This window comes from Petromyzon marinus, unplaced genomic scaffold, assembly GCF_048934315.1.
Source record: "Petromyzon marinus isolate PM22_M1 ecotype Great Lakes invasive population unplaced genomic scaffold, UKy_Petmar_22M1.pri1.0 PM_Scaffold_50, whole genome shotgun sequence".
Lineage (NCBI taxonomy): Eukaryota > Metazoa > Chordata > Hyperoartia > Petromyzontiformes > Petromyzontidae > Petromyzon > Petromyzon marinus.
This window is the reverse complement of record NW_027423502.1, coordinates 343880-366101: the sequence shown is the minus strand read 5'-3', so window position 1 is coordinate 366101 and position 22222 is coordinate 343880. Positions and strand designations below refer to the sequence as shown.

The 22222-nt window shown below is 51.2% G+C and overlaps 1 protein-coding gene across 1 annotated transcript; it reads left to right on the top strand.

Moving 5' to 3' along the window:
* The first annotated feature begins 8935 nt into the window (after positions 1 to 8935).
* On the top strand, positions 8936 to 15362 carry LOC142923429 (uncharacterized). The gene is made up of 4 exons (XM_076064524.1): positions 8936 to 8978; positions 10200 to 11656; positions 13913 to 14051; positions 15287 to 15362. Exons 1-2 carry the CDS (start codon positions 8936 to 8938, stop codon positions 11477 to 11479), a joined length of 1323 nt encoding a protein of 440 aa, XP_075920639.1. The 3' UTR covers positions 11480 to 11656; positions 13913 to 14051; positions 15287 to 15362.
* The last annotated feature ends 6860 nt before the right edge of the window (positions 15363 to 22222 follow it).

The following is a 22222-nucleotide window of genomic DNA, read 5'->3' as shown; positions in this document are numbered from 1 at the left end:
TTCGTGGTGAGTGTGTGGGTCCGTGTTGTGAATTCTAGATTTGAAGCTTTCGTGACTGCAAGGATTGAATTTGTTGTTGTTGTTTATACTTTTACGTGACTTTACCAAATAGAACCAAAGAGTATGGATCCGTGTTGTGAGTTGGTGTTGAGCGTGTGGGTCCATGTTGTGGGTTTGTGGTGAGTGTGTGGGTCCATGTTGTGGGTTCGTGGTGAGTGTGTGGGTCCGTGACCCATAGAGATACATAGAGATAAATAGAGACCCATAGAGACACATAGAGAAGCACAGAGATACATAGTGACCCATAAAGATACATAGTGATACATAGAGACCCACAGAGATACATAGAGACCCATCGCAATACACAGAGAACAATAGAGATACATAGTGACCCATAGAGACACACAGAGACCCAGAGTGATATACAGAGAACCAGAGAAACATAGAAACCGACAGGGACACATAGAGGCCCATAGAGATACATAGTGACCCATAGAGACACACAGAGACCCATAGAGATATGTAGAGATTGATAGATATACATAGAGACACATAGAGATACACAGAGACCCATAGCAATACACAGAGAATCATAGTGATACATAGTGACCCATAGAGACACACAGAGACCCATAGAGATATGTAGAGATCGATAGATATACATAGAGACACATAGAGATACACAGAGACCCATAGCAATACACAGAGAATCATAGTGATACATAGAGACCCATAGAGACACACAGAGACCTAGAGTGATACACAGAGAACAATAGAGATATATAGAAACCCATAGAGATACAAAGTGACCCATTGAGACACACAGAGACCCAAAGTGATACATAGAGACCCATAGAGATACGTAGAGACCTACAGGGATACATAGAGACCCATAGAGATACACAGAGATCCATAGAGATCCATAGAGACCCATAAAGACACACAAAAATACAGAGATACACAGAGACCAATAGAGCTATATAGAAACCCATAGAGATACAAAGTGACCCATAGAGACACACAGAGACCCATAGTGATACATAGAGACTCATAGTGATACACAGAGACCCATAGAGATATGTAGAGACCCACAGAGATACATATAGACCCATAGAGATACACAGAAACCCATTAATACCCAAAGAGACCCAAAGAGAACCAAAGTGATACAGAGACCGAATGAGACACAGAGAGATCCAGAGATACACAGAGACCCATAGTGATACATAGAAACCTATAGGGACACACAGAGACCCATAGTGATACAAAAAGACCCATAGAGAAATACAGAGGCCTATAGAGATAGAGACCGATAGAGACACACAAAGATCCATAGATACAAAGAGACACATAGAGACACACAGAGACGCATAGAGATACAAAGAGAATCATGGACTCCAAAAGGGATACATAGAGTCCGACAGGGACACATTGAGTCTGACAGGGACCTATAGATATATATGGTGACCCATACAGACACATAGAGACCAATAGTAAACATAGTGACCCATAGAGACCCATACAAATACATACAGACCGATAGAGACACACAGAAACCCACAGACACACAGAGACACATAAAGACACACAGAGACCCATACAGATACAAAAAGACACAGAGACACACAGAGACCCATAGTGATACATAGAGACCCATAGAGATACACAGATCCATAGAGATCCATAGAGACCCATAAAGACACACAAAGATCCAGAGATACACAGAGACCAATAGAGCTATATAGAAACCCATATAGATACAAAGTGACCCATAGAGACACACAGAGACCCATAGTGATACATAGAGACCCAGAGTGATACATAGAGCCCCATAGAGATACACAGGGACCCATAAATACCCATAGAGACCCAAAGAGAACCATAGTGATACAGAGACCGAATGAGACACAGAGAGATACACAGAGACACATAGAGATACATAGAAACCCATAGGGACACACAGAGACCCAGAGTGATACATAGAGACCCATACAGATACATAGAGATCGATAGAGACACAGAGATCTAGAGATAGACCCATAGACATACACATAGACCGATAGAGAAACACAGAGGCCCCATAGTGATACATAAAGACCCATAGAGATACATAAAAACCTAAAGTGAGACATAGAGACCCATAGAGATACATATAGATCGATAGAGAGACACAAAGATCCATAGATACACAGAGACACACAGAGACCCATAGGGATACAAAGAGATTCATGGAGTCCGACAGGGACACATAGACTCCGACAGGGACCTATATAGATGCATAGTGACCCATAGAGACACACAGAGACCCATATAGATACACTGAGACCGATAGAGACAAACAGAGATCCAGGGATACACAGAGACCCATAGATACACACAGATCCAGAGACACAAAGAGACCCATAATGATACATAGAGACCCATATAGATACATAGAGACTGACAGGGACACAAAGAGATCCATGGATACACAGAGACCCATAGATACACACAGAGATCCAGAGACACACAAGAGACCCATAAAGACCCAGAAGGTTACATAGAGACATATATAAATACATAGAGACCAATAGAGACACACAGAGACCCATATAAACACAGAAACCCATAGAGACACAGAGACCCTTAGAGACAAAGAGACCCATAGTCATACATAGAGACCCACAGAGACCCACAGACACCCAGAGAGACACACACACAGAGAACCATAAAGATGCATAGAGACCCAAATACTAAACTAAACGATATAGATTTTCCAGGTAACGAGCTATGTAGCGCTGGCTATTACAAATGACAGAAGCTCAACCAAGTAGCTGATAACATCATCATCATCATGTGGAAATGTACACACACCCACAGAGACTCAGACTCACCACACTGAAACCCACACACTCACCACAGAGACCCACAAACTCACCATACTAAGACCCACACACTCACCACACGGAGACCCACAGACTCACAACACAGACACAGATAGACCCACACTCACCACACCAAGACCTGCAGATTCACAACACAGAGACCCACAAACTCACCTCACACAGAGACCCACATTCACCTCACACAGACACCCACAGACTCACGACACCGAGACCCACAGATTCACCTCACACAGACACCCACAGAATCACTACACACAGAGACCCACACACTCACCTCACACAGAGACCCACACACTCACCTCACACAGAGACCCACAGACTTCAACACACAGAGACCCACAGACTCACCACACACAGACACACACACAGACCCACAAACTCACCACACACAGACACACACAGACTCACCTCACACAGACACACACACAGACTCACCACACTCACCTCACACAGACACACACAGACACACACAGATAACAACAACAACAACAACCGCCATTCGCCACTATGTGGCGGTGACGTCACCACGACGCTTGTGCCAGGCTATGTGCACCCTGAGGCTACGTGAAGTGTCGAACGCCCGCCGGCAGGAGGTCACGGGGCAGACCCAGGTGCCACGGGTCGACTGACTGAGATGACTGGCTGATGCACCACCTGTGCCCCCGACTGTGCCAACCTGCTGTGCTTTAGCCACCCGGCGCTCCGCTCGCTGTTGTGAGCGTCGCTCCTCCGCCCTCCGTTGTTGTTGGAGGGCGACTGCCTCCAACTGCCCAGTAGCATCCTTCACGAGCCTCCTCCACAGAGGCCGATCTTGACACCGCTGGTACCAGTCATCGGCAAGTCCACTCAGCTCCACGTCCTCCTGTACCACATCACTCCATCTCTTCTCTAGCCCGTGCCGCGCCCGCTTAGCCCCCTCAATCCGGCCAAACAAAAGCTGTTTCGGCATGCGGTGGCTGGGCATGCGGGCTACATGACCCAGCCATCGCAGCCTTGTCTGCCGGAGGAGCTCACCGATGGGACCTTGCCCAGATCTTTCAAGGATTTGTGAGCTCCTCACACAATCCAGTTTGGTTAAACCCAGGATGGATCGTAGGCAGGCCAGCCTAAATGTTTCTAACCGGCGAAGATGTTCCATTAGGGGGGTCCACGTTTCGCAAGCGTAGAGAAGGGAGGGAATGACCGTGGCCGAGAAGACCTGAAGCTTAGTGCGGAGCGACAGACCAGGTAGCTTCCACACAGCGTTACGCAACCGATGAAAAGATATTGCCGCTCGACTGATTCGGAGTGAGACCTCTGCTGTTAAACTGGAGCCAGTCATAAGCACACTGCCCAGGTATGGGAAACTCTCCACTCTCTCCACAACTGCCCCATCACCGATTGGGAGTTGTGGGGGTGGAGTGTCCGATGGTACAAAATACCCAGGCAGGTGCTTAGTTTTGGTGGGGCTGATGGTAAGGCCCCATCTCTTAGTGGCACCCTCCAGTCTCAGCAGCAGCGTCTCCAACTCCTCCTCTGACTGAGCAGCTATTACCAAATCACAGATACACACAGACACACAGACTCACCTCACACAGACACACAGAGACTCACCTCACACAGACACACACAGACTCACCACACACAGAGACCCACAAACTCACCACACACAGACCCACAGACTCACCTCACACAGACTCACCACACACAGACACACACAGACTCACCTCACACAGACACACACAGAGACCTACAAACTCACCACACACAGCCACACACACAGACTCACCTCACACAGAGACACACAGAAACTCACCTCACACAGACACACACAGACTCACCACACACAGACACACACAGACTCACCTCACACAGACACACACAGAGACCTACAAACTCACCACACACAGACACACACACAGACTCACCTCACACAGAGACACACAGAGACTCACCTCACACAGACACACACAGACTCACCACACACAGACACACACAGACTCACCTCACACAGAGCCCCGTGTAGGCATCTTCAGGCTGAGTCGACCTCGAGGAGGCCCAGACAGAGTTCAGATTTTTCCCGCCATCGCCGCCATTCGCCCCGACCGGAAGCGGAAGTAGAAGCTGGGGGTGGAGGTGGCTGGAGCCCAAAGAGGCGGGGCGGGAGGCGGCTTCCGGGGGCGTGGTCTCGCACTGCACGTCACTCGGAGGGGCGTGGCTAACAGCACCGGTGACGTCGCAACATCACGTGCTTCCTCACAGTTGGAGACGGTTTGTGAAGGAGACGGCTGCTGCTCAAATTTCAGCTGCTTAAGCTTCATCATCTTCGTCCAACTTCTGCTGAAGCCATCCGTGCCAAACCTTTGACGAGGTGAGTGTGTGGGCTCGTGGTGAGTGTGTGGGTCCGTGTTGTGGGCTCGTGGTGAGTGTGTGGGTCCGTGGTGAGTGTGTAGATCCATGTTGTGGATTCGTGGTGAGTGTGTCGGTCCGTCTTGTGGGTTTGTGTTACGTTTGTAGGTCCGTGTTGTGGGTTATTTGTGAGGCTGGGTCCGTGGTGAGGATGTGAGTCCATGTGAGTTTGTGGTGATAATGTTAGTCCGTGTTGTGAGTTCGTGGTGAGGATGGGGGTTCGTGGTGAGGATGGTGGGTACCTGTTGGGGGGATGTGGGACAGTGGTGAGGATGTGAGTTCGTGTTGTGACTCTCTACACCATCTCCACCCCCCTTCCACCCCCCCCCACTCACAGCTTTCCACACAGAGACCTTGGGGACTGCTGCGTGAGCAAAGCCACTCTGAGCATCAGCACCATGGAGGTACGCATGGGCCCCTACACTCGACTTACTAACACCACTAGCACTTACGAACACCACCCACACTTACGAACACCACCCGCACTTATAAACACCACTCACACTTATGAACGAGCTTCCATGAAATATATATTTGTTTAACATCGACTTACAACTCGCACTTGCGAACCGAACCGTGGAACGATCCTCCGCGAGATGTAGTGAGTGTTTGTGATGCCTGTACACTACTCTGTGGCACCACGGTGGCTATGAGATGTTAACAACCTCACTAGGTATACAGGAGGTCGTGGGTTCGACCCCGACCCTTAGGCCTATTGTTTATTTGAAGTCTGTGTGTGTAGAGGAGCCTACTCTCAATATTGTTTTTGTGTGTGTATGTGCGTGTAGACGAGCCAAGCTGGAGCGAGAAGGAGGGTGGGAGTCTCTGACAACACGTGGAGCGCGCTGTCAGCAGCCGGCACCGGCCCTATCTGCAGTAAATCGCCTCGAGGTGAGAACAGCAGTGAGCAAACATGTCCATCGGTGAATGGGGGGAAGTCACTACCGCCATTTTGCATGGGGGACTTCACAGTGGCAATGTTGCTTAGGGGACTTTATGGCAGCCATGTTGCACGGGTGACTTCATTGTTGCAATTTTGCATGGGGGATGTCACGGCAGCCATGTTGCATGGGGTACATTACTATGGCCATGTTGCATGGGGGACGTCATTCTGGACATGTTACGTGGGGGATTTCACGGTGGCCATGATGCATGGCAGTCTATAGGATGGCCACGTTGCATGAGGGATATCACAGCGGCCATGTTGCATGGGGGTTGTCATGGTGGCCATGTGACATGGGGTATGTAACGGCAGCAATGTTGCGTGAGGGATGTAACTTCGGCCATGTTGCAAGGGGGACTTTATTGGGGCCATGTTGCATGAGGGCTGTCCTAATGGCCATGTTGCATGGGGGATGTCACGTCAGCCATATTGGATGGGGGTTGTCATGGTGGCCATGTTACATGTGTATACAGTATTTGGCTGCCGCGATATATTTCCACGTGATGAAGATGATGATATCAGCCACTTCGGTGGGGCTTTACCAGCCAAAATAAAAAAATATATATACATATAGTTTAGTTTTACGATGGGTCCCTGTGGGTGTTTATTGTTCGATATGAGCATGGATCTCTGTGGGTCTCTATGGATCTATATAAGTATGGGTCTCTATGGGTCTCTATGGTTCGATACTTGTATGGGTCTCTATGGGTCTCTGTGGGTCTCTATGGTTCGATACGAGTTTGGGTTTCTGTGGGTCTCTGTGGGTCTGAGTTGAGTGATGAGTCTCCACGTGAAGATGATGATGAGGATGACGATGTAGCTCTTACCTGGAATGTAAAAGAAACAGAAATAGTTCAAAGTTTAAGTTGTTGTTGCTGGCACGTGTGCAGAGATCCTGGATCTCTTCGGGCCCCAGCTGAGTCATCGCCAGAAGCTGGAGCTGGCGGCCATGGAACAAGTATGGTTCTTCACTGTGGACAAGGTCGGCAAACCCCGGGGCGGCAACAACAACGACAGCTACGACGACGAAAACAACAACTACATCCCTGTGAGGCTCACAGAGATACAAAGATACCCATAGAGACCCACAGAGCCACACATAGAGACACCCACAGAGACCCACAGAGACACCCATAGAGAACCAAAGAGACCCAAAGAGACACCCACAGAGACACCCACAGAGACACCCACAGAGACACCCACAGAGACCCACAGAGACACCCACAGAGACCCACAGAGACACCCACAGAGACCCACTCCTATTGAGACCCACAGAAGCACCCAAAGAGACACCATTAGACACCCACAGAGGTTTTTGTTGGGTTAGAAGGCATGAGTATAAATTTGTAACCTGCCACCACCACCAGACACAGACAGTCAGTTAAGGTTTTGTGTTATGGGTTTCTGGGGGTCTCTGTGGTTGTCTAGGGATCTGTGTGGGTCTTTATTGGTCTGGGTGTCTGTGGGTCTCTCTGAGTATCTCAAGATCTGGGTCTCTGTGTATGTGTTAAAGTTATTTCACGCCATATGTAGCAAACTTTGGCTAATTCTCTCACAACGACGTCGGCCGCAATGGCCAGGAGATGTTAACTCCCTTGCCTGGTATACAGAAGGTCGTGGGTTGGATACCGACCCTGACACCTGCTGTATATTTGGAGTTTGCGTCTCTATCTCTCTCTCCGTGGTTGCGTGGATTTTTCTCCGGGTCCTCCGTTTTCTTTCCTTCCACATTTATAATCAACGTCACCACACATTGAGAGCAATTGGCTTCCGCTATACATTTCCACACGGTGGTAATGATAAGGCCACTTCGTTGAGCAATGATTTGAGATGGCCAGGTTGCTTTTGAACAAGAATAGTTACATAGCAGCTCAGTGGTGGAGCCTTTAACAGCATAACAATAGGCTGCAGCCTTTCTGGAAATAAAACACATACTGGTGGTGAACATGCAAACAACAACATGCTCTGATAATGTGGCATTGCCTTTGAAACTGATTGGTCTACACCAGAGAGAACAGCCTTCTTTCGGGCCTAGTCTCAATACCTGGGTCTCACCACCAGTTGTTCGCCACCAGTGTCTCACTACCAGTATCTCATTACCTGTCTCACCACCAGTGTCTCACCACCTGTGTCTCGCCACCAGCGTCTCGCCACCAGCGACTCACCACCAGCGTCTCACAACCAGCGTCTCACAACCTGCATCTCACCACCAGTGTCTCACCACCAGTGTCTCACCACCAGTGTCTCACCACCAGTGTCTCACCACCAGTGTCTCATTACCTGTATCTCACTACCTGTCTCACTACCTGTCTCACCACCAGTATATCATCACCAGTGTCTCACCACCAGTGTCTCACTACCAGTGTCTCACTACCCAGTGTTAGATGGATAAACGCAAAAAGGCGAACAACTCCCTCAAGTTTTAACGCAATTCGGTATTCTTGGGTCTTTCGGTAAATTAACGTACTGTAGATAGGTTCAAAGAAAATATAAAAAAATAACAGGAAGACGACCGCTTGTGTTGCGATCAAAACGTCGTGGTTTTCTGTTATTTTTTATTCTTTTCTTTGAACCTATCTACGTGACTTTACCGAAAGACCCAAGAATATGAATTCCTGCAGTCACAAAAGCTTTAAGTCAAGCATTCGGCAGTTTAACGAACCATTTATACATTTCCGCGATCTAACACCCAAGCAAAAATAAATCTCCGTGGTGGAAAATGGCGGTCTTGGAAGCCCCGACTGCTGCTGCCACCACCGAGCGTTAGGCGCTCCGATTGAGACGCCTCTGAGTATCGGCCCCCGTCTCTTCCTCTGCCTCCTAGGTCCGCAAGGAACAGCTCAACTACCGCTATGAGGTGCAGAAGATGATCGGCGAGGGAGGCCAGGGCCTGGTGCTGCAGTGCCGCGACCACAAAACCAAAACGCTCGTGGCCGTCAAGATGCTGTCGCTGCCCTTGTGGTGAGTCAGAGGGCCTTCCGCGGTGGCCCGCACTCTCGGAAAATAATCATCAATGATTGGAGTTAAAGCCGTGAAACTGCCAGTAACTATGGACTCGCTGACAAAATACTAACTGCCGCAAAACTTCTGCCAACTATAAACTAACAAAATACTAACTGCCGTAAAACTACTGCTAAATATGAACAAATTAAAAAAGATACTAACTGCCATAAAACTGCTGCTAAATACGAACCAACAAATGTTTAACTGTCGTAATACTTACTGCTAACTATGAACTTGCTCACCAAATAATAACCTGCCGTGAGACGACTGCTATGAACTAAAGTTAACTTTCAAAATAATAAATACCGTGCAACTGTTGCTAACTCTAAACTAAAAACTAACAGACCCATAGAGACCCACAGAGACCCATAGAGACGAACAAAGACACCCAGACCCTGAGAGACCCATAGAGGCCCACAGCAACACCCAGACCCTGAGAGACCCACAGAGACACCCACAGCGACACCCAGACCCTTAGAAATCCACAGAGACACCCAGACCCTGAGAGACCCAAGAGACACCCAAACAAATAAAGACCCTTAAAGAACCACATAAACACCCAGACCCTTAGAGACCCACAGAGGCCCACAAAAACACCCAGACCCATAGAGAGCCACAGATATCCACAGAGTAACCCACAGAGGCACCCACCGAGACAACCACAGAGACCTATAGAGTCACCCACGGAGACCCCCACAGAGACCCCCACAGAGTCACCCACAGAGACCCCCACAGGGTCACCTACAGAGAAACCCACAGAGACCCCCACAGAGACCCCCACAGTCACCCAAAGACCCGCACAATCACCCACAGAGTCACCCACAGAGACCCCCACAGATTCACCCACAGAGACCCCCATAGAGTCACCCACAGAGACCCCCACACAGACCCCTACAGAGACCCCCACAGAGACCCCCAAAGAGACCCCCACAGAGACCCCCACAGAGACCCCACTGAGACCCCCACAGAGACCCCCACAGAGTCACCCACAGAGTCAACCAGAGACACCCACAGAGACCCCCAAACAGACCCCCACAGAGACCCCCACAGAGTCACCCACAGAGTCACCCACAGAGTCACCCACACAGAGTCACCCACAGAGACACCCACAGAGACACCCACACAGAGTCACCCACACAGAGTCACCCACACAGAGTCACGCACAGAGACCCTCACAGAGTCACCCACAGAGTCACCCTCACAGAGTCACCCACACAGAGTCACCCAAACAGAGTCACCCACACAGAGTCACCCACACAGAGACACCCACACAGAGTCACCCACACAGAGACACCCACACAGAGTCACCCACACAGAGACACCCACACAGAGTCACCCACACAGTCACCCACACAGAGTCACCCACACAGAGTCACGCACACAGAGTCACCCACACAGAGTTACCCACACAGAGTCACCCACACAGAGTCACCCTCACAGAGTCACCCACACAGAGTCACCCAAACAGAGTCACCCACACAGAGTCACCCACACAGAGACACCCACACAGAGTCACCCACACAGAGACACCCACACAGAGTCACCCACACAGAGTCACCCACACAGAGTCACCCACACAGAGTCACCCACACAGAGTCACCCACACCGAGTCACCCACACAGAGTCACCCACACAGAGTCACCCACACAGAGTCACCCACACAGAGTCACCCACACAGAGACACCCACACAGAGTCACCCACACAGAGACACCCACACAGAGACACCCACACAGAGTCACCCACACAGAGTCACCCACACAGAGTCACCCACACAGAGTCACTCACAGAGTCACCCACCCAGAGTCACGCACACAGAGTCACCCACACAGAGTCACCCACACAGAGTCACCCACACAGAGTCACCCACAGAGTCACCCACACAGAGTCACCCAAACAGAGTCACCCAAACAGAGTCACCCACACAGAGTCACCCACACAGAGACACACACACAGAGTCACCCACACAGAGACACCCACACAGAGTCACCCACACAGAGACACCCACACAGAGTCACCCACACAGAGTCACCCACACAGAGTCACCCACACAGAGTCACCCACACAGAGTCACCCACACAGAGTCACTCACACAGAGTCACCCACACAGAGTCACCCACACAGAGTCACCCACACAGAGTCACCCACACAGAGTCACCCACACAGAGTCACCCACACAGAGACACCCACACAGAGTCACCCACACAGAGTCACCCACACAGAGTCACCCACACAGAGTCACCCACACAGAGTCACCGTTGATTTCGTGGCCTTCCCCCTCCCGTTGCGCAGCTCCTCGACAGCGGCCCGCCAGAGGACGGAGCTGGAGGTGGCCAAAAAGCTGCAGGGCAGGGCCAGCGATGAGCGCTATGGAGTCATCCGGGTCCTGGACACGTTCGAATTCCGCGGCCATAATTGCCTCGTCGTCGAGCTCTTGAAGTACGTGAACCTTCCCACCCCCCCCCCACCACCCACCCACGTGCGTCTCCATTGCTCCGTTCGATAGTTGATTTATTTCGGAATTAATATTTAATATTTGATCAAGCAACTAGATTTATCGATTTATCACATTTATAAATTGAGTTTTACACGCAGGGCTTTTGCGACCATTATAATCCATAATAGAGGTATTTTTGGGTTAGATCGCTTAAAAATATAAATGTTGCGTCGTTAAACCCGCCACGACCCGACACAGCCAACTAGTAAGGGTTGTCACGCAAACAGAACGTGCCAATTCGTTACTAGTACAGCACTAGTGTGTAGTGTATAGTAGTGTAGTGTATAGTGTAGTGTATAGTGTAGTATAATGGTACAGCACAACGGTGTGTTGGACAGCCAAGCCACAACATTTACAATCTCTGAGTACGACGTTTCGCTAGTAATTACAACCAGCTTCATCAGGCGAAAGTTAGATTTTGTGGAGAATTCCACCTGTTCCGTTCCTTATAAAGAGGCACAGATGTGGTGACCACACTTCTGTGCGGCAAAGTTGGGTGGGGGATAAATTTTCTAATTTGTTCCCCAATAGCTTTATTTAATAACTTTCATAATAAACTTATTTTGCAGTTTATTTAGTGAGTTTAAAGATAATTAACAATTAATCAAAATATGTCTCGCCTCGTTAAATGAATTAATTTAATCGAAGACGTAACTTATTTAATTGCTATTTTGGTAATTAATTTATGCAATAATTCATCTGACAATTTTACAATCACAATTTGTTTGGCAACCGAGTCTCCAAAGCTCTGGGAAGTCGAGCAGCACGCGTCCACGTGGCCCCCGTGGGTCAAGCAGCTCAGCACGGCGAACCGCTGCGTTATCGACAATCGCAGAACACCGTGGGGACAAAGCAGACGCAGGAAGTCCCCTGGGTTGCGGAAGACGCGACTCACGGAAACGTTCCCCATGAATAACACATTCTAATTTTTTTATGATATTGATAATCTACATGTGGAAAAAGGGAATTTGTGAATTTGTGTCTGTTTGAAATGTTTATGCAACAAACTTGAAATTTGGCATGTGGGTAGCTTCCAGACTGTACACAATGCAAAAAGTCTAAAAATAGACTTTTGTATTTTGGGGGGGGGGGGATGGCGGAATAATGCATGTAATACATTGCGCGGCAAGTGAGTGGTGACGTCACATCTGTGATGTCACCCGCATGCGGCAGCGTCACGCAGTGTGCCTGCGGACGTCACGCATCCCCCCCCAACCCCCGCGTAGGCTGTGTATCCCGCACAAAAGCGCTGCATAGCTGCCTCCATTTTCTAAGTCAACGCGACGAATTTCAGCTCGCTTCTAAATATGAAGCAGAAAATCCACTGTTTGTGTGAAGCAGCAAAAACTCTCGAACGCTGAGCTATGACGTCGTGAAATTTGCACAGCTTACGCTGTCTGGAATTTCTAAGGCAACGTGACTATATTCAGCTCGCCACGTCATTCCCTTCCCGAGTTGCCTAAATCGACCTTACGTAGAAGTGGGTTAAAGTTGAATTTCCTTCAGTGAAAAACATCCGATTTAGTGAAATTGATTTGTTTAGGATTTTTTCTTTCTTGCAAGCATCAACCTTTTTAAAGGGTTTTCCAGTGAAATCTTTATATATACAGCAAAAGGGAAATTTGTGGATATGTGTGTCTGTTCGAAATGTTTAGCATACTTCCCAACATGCTACAAACTTTAAATTTGGCATGTGGGTAGCTTCCATACTGTACACAATGTAAAAAGTATAAAAAATTACTTTGTATTTTTTTGGGGGAGGGAATAATGGATATAATCTATTGCACGGCAGTGAGCGGTGACGGCACATCTGTGATGGAATAAACTATTAATTTCCGTGCGAAGAACGGGTACACATTTCTTGTAAAATATATATTAATAAGCTATTTTTTAAAATAATAAAATAACACGATATTAATAGGTTAATAATAATGAAAAAATGATCATGAACAATAAGATTCCAAAATAATAAGGAAATTATAATGAAATAATAATACATAATTATAATGAAATAATAATACATAATTATAATGAAATAAGAATACCGCAGAGCGACGAGGAGTTCCCCGACCTCCCCCCCCCCTGCCAAAACTAACCAAGTGTCACAGTCGGTTTGGGGTCCGGGTTGTGGGTCGCCCTGCGGACGTTATCGGAACGGGAAAGGGGTTTTAACGTCGTCGTCGTCCTTGTCGCGTCAGGAAGAGCCTCTACGATGTCATGAGCAAAGGGAGCATCGGGCGAATCTACGTGAGGCGGTTGAGGGAGTACACCAGGGCCATCCTCGACTTCCTGTTGTACGCCAAGGGGCGGGGCATCGTCCACGGGGACATCAAGCCGGTGAGCGGAGCGGGCGCGGTGGTCGCGCCCTCTCGTCGGGGCGCTTGGTTAGCTGGCGCGGAGGCAGCCCGGCCACTGTTGATCACGGGGTCGATGCGGTGGCTCCGTCCATCTGGAGGGAGGTGGTGGTAGTGGTGGTGGTGGGGTCACGGTACCTCCGGTGAAGACGATCCGGGACGAGGTGGACACTCGTACCATAGAGGCAGGCCGGCCATGGTTGATTGCAGGGTCAATGCGCTTGCTCTGTCCTTCTACTGTGACTCTGCCACCTCCTCCTTCCAGATGGAGGAGGTAGCAGGAGATGTTAACTACCTCGCCAGGTATACAGGAGGTCGTGGGTTCGATCCCGACCCTGACACCTGCTGTATGTTTGGAGTCTGCGTCTCTCTCTCCCCGTGGTGGTCACGTGGATTTTACTCCGGGTCCTCCGGTTTTTCCCTCCATGTTCAGAATCAACATCACCAAGCGTTTAGAGTATTTGACCGCTGCTTTAACATTTCCGCGTGATTATGATGATGATATCAGCCCACTTGGTTGAGCTATCGTTTGTGATGGCCAGGTCGCTTCTGACAGAACAGCTGCACAGCAGCACAGAGTGGGGCCTTACACCTAGTAAAGTAAATATAGCTTAGTTTTAGTTTGGGTCTCTCTATGTCTGTGTAGGTCTCTATGAGTATGGGTCTCTCGAAGTCTGTGTGAGTCTCTATGAGTATGAGTCTCTGTGTGAGTCTCTATGAGTATGGGTCTATTTCGGTCTTTATGGGTCTCTATGAGTATGGGTCTCTGTTGGTCTGTGTAGGTCTCTATGAGAATCGGTCTCTATATCTGTGTGGGTCTTTATAAGTATGGGTCTCTGTGGGTGTGTATGGGTCTCTATGGGCCTGTTGAAACATGTGTTTAGAGTGTTTGGCTGCTGCTATTAATGTCCAAGCAATGATGATGATGATGCTGATGTTATTACGTGATGGCCAGGGCGTTTCTGATAGAATAGCTACACAACAGCTCAGTGGGGCCTTACACCCTGGTAGTAACATAAAAAAATAGGTTTAGTAGTTTATTAAAACGACTTTGAACGGGTCTCAGGCACATAGCCCATGCCAAAAGTGGGAGGGGGGGGGGGGCTGCCTGTGTGGGTGTAAATGCGTCACTTTGCGTGATCGACCCACTGCTGGGTGGACATTCTTGCCGTAACCTCAGAGCGTGGAATTCCTTCTCTGTCTCTCCCCTTTGTCCAGGATAACATTCTGCTCACCGCGGCCGGCAAAGTCAGGGTCACCGACTTCGGGTGCAGCTCCTACCTGAAGCATAAAAGTGAGTGGCTTTGCGTGCGTGGAGTTTCTTTTTTCAGGGTTAGCTCACGTCAACGTAAACGTTGCGTCGTCAAACCCGCTGCCATCTGACGCAGCCAGTAAGTGAGGTTCAGCGTCACGTAAACAGGACGCTCCAAATCGCCACTTGCACAGCACTAGCCAGTGTGCTGGAGATGTAAATCCACTACGACGTTTACAATTCGAGCGATTACAGCTGAGCATCATCATCGGGCGGGCAGCCAGAGTACGCGGTCCAACCCAAAAACTCGCCTCCGCCGTGAAATATCGGTCGCAGAAGCCGACTAGGCATTTAACCGACCGAAAAAAAAAACCTGTTCAACCCACGTCGCTGTTGACGGAGGGGCTACTTTATATTCATCGTCGTTGTTGTTATTGTTGTTGTTGCTGTGCAGCCCAAAACATGTGGGGGACGTTGCCCTACATGGCCCCGGAGCTGCTGCTGGGCTACCATGTCACCTGCGCTGTGGACATGTGGGCTCTGGGCTGCACCGTGGCCGAGATGGCCACCGGCAAGGATCTCTTTGATTCACGAATCTTCATAGAACACCTGCCCTACTGCATCGAGGTACGGTCGGTGGGTGGGTACGGTGGGTATGGTGGGTGGGTATGGTGGGTGGGTACGGTGGGTATGGTGGGTGGGTGGGTGGGCAGGTCTCTATGGATATGGGTCTTTGTGGGTCTGCACAGAGACCCATACTCATAGAGACCCATGCAGACCCACAGATACCAATACTCAGAGTTTGATTCGTCTGGCGGCCACAAACAACTGGCGAGGAATAGCTAACCTGGTCTTGGACCTCTCATAGGTCGACGCAGCCTCAAACGAGTACTTGGTGTAGCGGTGTGTAGTAAACATTTCCACTGGGGGAGACAAAGGTGGCCGGGCGTGTTGCTGGGCACCCACCCCCTTGTGTGCCGTTCCGGCCTTCAAAGGTGCTGCTCGCTGCTAACAGCACTTGCCCCAGCAATGAGATGAGGCTAATACGGGGAAGGGGAGATTGTTGTATTTGTACACAGTGCTGGCCTTCATAGGTGCTGCTCGCTACTAACAGCGCTTGCCCTAGCAATGAGATGAGTCTAATAAGGAGAGGGAGTGATTGTTGTCTTTGTACACAGTGCCGGCCTCGACAGGCGCTGCCTCCACCACTACTCACCGCTGACAGACGGCACTTGCCCCAATGGACCCGCTGAGGCTACACCGGCTGTAACCCCCCCCCCCTCCTCCTTTTGTCTTCGTCCGAAACCGTGCGCAGATCCTGGGCATGCCCCCGAAAAAGATGGTGGACGAAGCCCCTAACAAGACAACTTACTTTGGTGAGTCGCCAGCGACGTGACCCATTCCGTTTTGTTAGATGGGGGGCTGGCAGTGAGGCTCTTATAGGGTTCTATTGTGGGGGGAGGGGGGCTCTGATTATCCCGGAGGTGGGGGGTGGGGTGGGGGTTGTGGATCTTTGTAACAGTCGTTAGGAAGCATAGGTGGGTGGGTGAGTGAGCGGGTGGGTGGGGCGGTGGGTGGGGAGGTGAGTGGGTCGGTGAGTGGGTGGGTGGGTTAGTGAGTGGGAGACTGGGTATGTAGGTGGGTGAGTGGATATGTAGGTAGGTAGGTGGGCGACTGGATAGGTAGGTGGGTAAGTGCATAGGTGGGTGGTTGAGTTGGTCGGTGTGAGGGAAGGTAGGTAAGTGGCCAGGTGTGTGAGTTGGTGGGTATGTAGGTCTATAGGTAGGTGGGTAGGTAAGTGGATGAGCGGGTATGTGGGTGACGTGGTGGTTGGTGACTCTGCGTGCGTCTCTCTGTCTCTGCAGACCCTGAGGGCCTCCCCTACAACCTGTCCAAGCAGGTGCCACCGGGAAGCCTTCCTCTGCACCGCGCGCTGCAGGGCCACCACCCTCAGCTGGTGGACTTCGTCAGCCGTTGCCTGCAGTACGAACCACACTCACCCCTCGCTCACCCCCACTCATCCCCACACCACTCACCCCCACTGACCCCCACTCACCACCCCATACCTGTCAACACCTTATCACTGCCCTACCGTACTAGACACAACATTATTGGTCACCCCGTGACCCTTATGAATCTCAACGTTCATCCTGCAAAATCCCATCACAAGGGACAAACAAACAAATAGACACGAATTATTGTTGTTACCCAGAATTGAAACGGCTGCACTCCGTACGGACCTGAAAACACAATTTCCCTGCACAAGAATATCTAATAAACCGTACGGGTTGACAGCTCTGCCACCCACTCACCACCCACCACCACTTGCTCCCACCCTCTCCATCTCTTCCCCCATGCCGCCATCTCCCCACTCTCCCCCCACCTCCCACCCTGTCAAATCATCTCACCATGCCACTCTCACCACGTGTGTGTCTCCTCCCATCCCTCCCCTCCCTCCCCGTGCATCTCCCAATAGATGGGATCCGAATCTCCGGATGACGCCTGAGCAGGCACTGGCTCACAGCTGGCTTCAAAACACCACCACCACCACCACCACCCGGGACGCTACCAGAAGGGCCACCCCCACCAATGCCACCATCCGGGCCACCACCACCACCACCACCATCAGGGGCACCTCCACCGCTAGCGAGGCCACCACCAGCAGCAAGGCCACCCCCACTTCCAGCGAGGCCAACCCCACCACCACCACCATTCGGGCCACCACCGTCACTCGGGCCACCACCACCAGCGAGGCCACCCCCACCGCCAGCGAGGCCACCCCCACAACCACCACCATCCGAGCCACCACCACCAGCTGGGCCGACACCACCAACTGGGCCACCATCAGCAGCAGCGGTGGCACCACTCCTGTGCAGGGATCTGCAGCTGCTGAGCCACGGTGAGCCTCTCTCTGTGTACCTCGCCTGGTACGCAGGAAGTCGTGGGTTCGATCCCGACCCTGACGATGCCAGCTGCTGCTGTATATTTGCAGTCTGCGTTTCTGTCCCCGTGGTCACCGTGTGGATTCTTCTCAGGGTCCTCAGGATTTTCCCCTCCACGTTGAGAATCGGCGTCATGCACTTCGAGTATTTGACTGCCGCTATGAATGTCCACGCGATGAAGATGATGATGATGTTATCTGCCCACTTGATTCGGCTATCATTCGAGATGGCCAAGTCGCTTCTGGTCTAAGTGGGTCTATGGGTCTCTGTGGGTCTATGCGTCTCTGTGATTATGGGCCTCAGGGGTCTGTATGGGTCTGTATGAGTATGGGTCTCTGGGGTCTGTATGGGCTCTATTAGTATGGGTCTCTGTGCGTCTCTGAATATGGGTCTATGAGTATGGGTCTGTATAGGTCTCTATTAGTATGGGTCTCTGTAGATCTGTATGGTTCTGTATGAGTATTGGTCTGTATGGGTCTCTATGAGTATGGGTCTTTGTGAGTGTAATGAGTGGCTCCAACACGATAAGAACTTGAAACGTTTATTAATAAAACTTCGGTACAGTTGGCCGTCTACTCGTCTCTTGTCACTCGCACCACGGATGCATGGCCCCCCAAGCGGCTTCGCTGCCCTGCGCGCTCGCCCCACTCTCTAGCACGCCGCTGGCTGACGGCGCTGGCTAGGGAGCGGCTGAGTGGCTGAAGGTCGAGCCGCCACGTGGCCGATGATGGCAGAGCAGCGGCGGCGACGGGAATCTCCTCTTGATTCTTCACACACCGACCCCGCACCTTGCTCCGGCCCCCGCTTATATTCGCTCCCCGGCGACTAAACCCCGCCTCTGGCCACGCCCCTCATGGAACCTTCGGGAGCATTCCAGAGGCTTCCCGGGTGGCTCCGCCCCATTACCTTTGGCCTCGATGTAATCTTTCCCCGAGATAACCCATAACTGCATATCACACCACACCCCATATAATACAGGAGATGGCGCTCTCATTACATGAGTATGGGTCTCTGTAGGTCTATGGGTCTGTATGAGCATTGGTCTGTATGGGTCTCCATGAGTATGGGTCTCTGTGGGTATGGGTCGCTATGAGGATGGGTCTCTGAGTATGGGTCGCTATGAGTATGGGTCTATGTAGGTCTATGGGTCTCTGTGGGTATGATAATGACGATGATGATGACGACGACGATGACAATGATGACGATGTTGATGATGAAGACGATGTTGATGATGAAGACGATGATGATGATGCCGATGATGACGATGACGACGATGATGCGCTGCTGTGGTGTTGCTGCCTCTCTCCACAGAGCGGAGCCGGAGAAGCTCCCATCACCATCGTCATCGTCACTGCTCACCCAGACCTTTGGAGAGAGGACGGAGGTGGTGGAGACACAGGAGGATGACGACAACGAGGAGGATGAAGAGGATGAAGAGGATGAAGAGGAGGATGAAGAGGAGGATGAAGAGGAGGATGAAGAGGAGGAGGAAGAGGAGGAGGAAGAGAAGGAAGAGGAGGAGGAGAGGGAGCGAGGGGTCCTGGCGCGTGTGGGCAGGGCGCTCCGCTCGCTCTTCGGCCGTCTGCTCCTCTGTGGTGGACGACCCACGGCAGAGTAGCAGAGTGGTGGTGGTGGAATCGGTGCAACCACCACCACGAGCAGCAGCAGCAGCAGCACCACCACCACCACCACACTCACTCACCACCCACACTCACTCACCACCCACACTCACCACCCACTCACCACCCACACTCACCACCCACACTCACCACCCACTCACCACCCACACTCACTCACCACCCACACTCACCACCCACTCACCACCCACACTCACCACCCACACTCACCACCCACTCACCACCCACACTCACTCACCACCCACACTCACTCACCACCCACACTCACCACCCACTCACCACCCACACTCACCACCCACACAACCCATACTCAACACCTACACTCACCACCCACACTCACCCCACAATGGACTACAGCCAGCCTAGCCACGTGCGCGTGTGAAGAGTTAGGATAGAGATACAAAATAAGTTATAATGTAATAATGTGTACATATATATCTATACCATTGTTTATCTATTGTTGTTGTTAATAAATAAGCGGACTCAACAGAACGTTGCAGTTGTGTTTGTTGTGGCGAGTTGCTGCTGCCTAGGATCTCAGGTGATTTGCCTGGTATATAGGAGGGCGTGGGTTCAATTCCAACCCTGATGAGATGTTAACTACCTCGCCTGGTACGCAGGAGGTCGTGGGCTCAATTCCGACCCTGATGAGATGTTAACTACCTCGCCTAGTACGCAGGAGGTCGTGGGCTCAATTCCGACCCTGATGAGATGTTAACTACCTCGCCTGGTGTACAGGAGGTCGTGGGTTCGATCCTGACCCTGACCATGCCTGCTGCTGTATATTTGGAGTCGGTCCAGCTCCGTGTCTCATCAGCAGAAGCAACTGCCCAGATGTTTGTCGTCACATGCACTTAGCCTGGCACAGCAGTCAACCCATGGCAAATGCTGGGTCTGTCACGTGACCTCCTGCACGTAGCCTCGCACAGCAGTCAACCCATGGCACCTGCTGGGTGTGTCCCGTGACCTCTTCCTCCACCTAGCCTGGCACAGCAGTCAACGCATGGCACCTACTGGGTCTTTCCCGTGACCTCCTCCTGCACCTAGCCTGGCACAGCAGTCAACTCATGGCACCTGCTGGGTCTGTCCCGTGACCTCCTCCTGCACCTAACCTGGCACAGCAGTCAACCCATGGCACCTGCTGAGTCTGTCCCGTGACCTCTTTCTGTACCTAGCCTGGCACGGCAGTCAACCCATGGCACCTTCTGGGTCTGTCCCATGACCGCTTCCTGTACCTAGCCTGGCACAGCAGTCAACCCATGGCACCTGCTGGTTCTGTCCTGTGACCTCTTCCTGTACCTAGCCTGGCACAGCAGTCAACCCATGGCACCTGCTGGGTCTGTCCCGTGACCTCCTGCCAGCAGCGACACATTGAGCTCCCATAGGCTCTCACGTTACCCTCCCTCCACATTCCCTACATGACGTAAGCTTCCCCACCTATCCGCACTGCACATTACAATCGCCCTCGCCGGCAAACTCCCATAGAGCTCCCATAGGCTCCCATGTTAAGCGCCCACCAAATTCCCCAGTTCGCATAAGAAACCACACTTATCCATAGAGACACAGAGACCCATAGTTCAGTTCATTTATTAGGTCTAGCCCTGTGAGGCATTCGATTCTTGAATCGGGTGCAACCACAACAAACAAAAACATGAACAATAAACGTCTTAAAGTGACTACGCGCAACAGAAAAATCCAGGAAAAAACGCAAAGTCTTCCAGAAAAAGCACCGCGTATCAACGCTGTGTGCAAAAATCCCAGTGGGATGCAAGTCAAACAATAACAACCACCATGCCTGCTGCTGTATATTTGGAGTCGGTCCAGCTCCGTGTCTCATCAGCAGAAGCAACTGCCCAGATGTTTGTCGTCACATGCACTTAGCCTGGCACAGCAGTCAACCCATGGCAAATGCTGGGTCTGTCACGTGACCTCCTGCACGTAGCCTCGCACAGCAGTCAACCCATGGCACCTGCTGGGTGTGTCCCGTGACCTCTTCCTCCACCTAGCCTGGCACAGCAGTCAACGCATGGCACCTACTGGGTCTTTCCCGTGACCTCCTCCTGCACCTAGCCTGGCACAGCAGTCAACTCATGGCACCTGCTGGGTCTGTCCCGTGACCTCCTCCTGCACCTAACCTGGCACAGCAGTCAACCCATGGCACCTGCTGAGTCTGTCCCGTGACCTCTTTCTGTACCTAGCCTGGCACGGCAGTCAACCCATGGCACCTTCTGGGTCTGTCCCATGACCGCTTCCTGTACCTAGCCTGGCACAGCAGTCAACCCATGGCACCTGCTGGTTCTGTCCTGTGACCTCTTCCTGTACC

Excerpts from the sequence above, each read along its gene's own strand:
- LOC142923429 (XM_076064524.1), top strand. The coding sequence starts at position 8,936 with ATGGCGGTCTTGGAAGCCCCGACTGCTGCTGCCACCACCGAGC. Across the intron at positions 8,979-10,199 it reads TGCTGCTGCCACCACCGAGC|AGTCACCCACAGAGTCAACC; the intron begins GTTAGGCGCTCC and ends AGACCCCCACAG.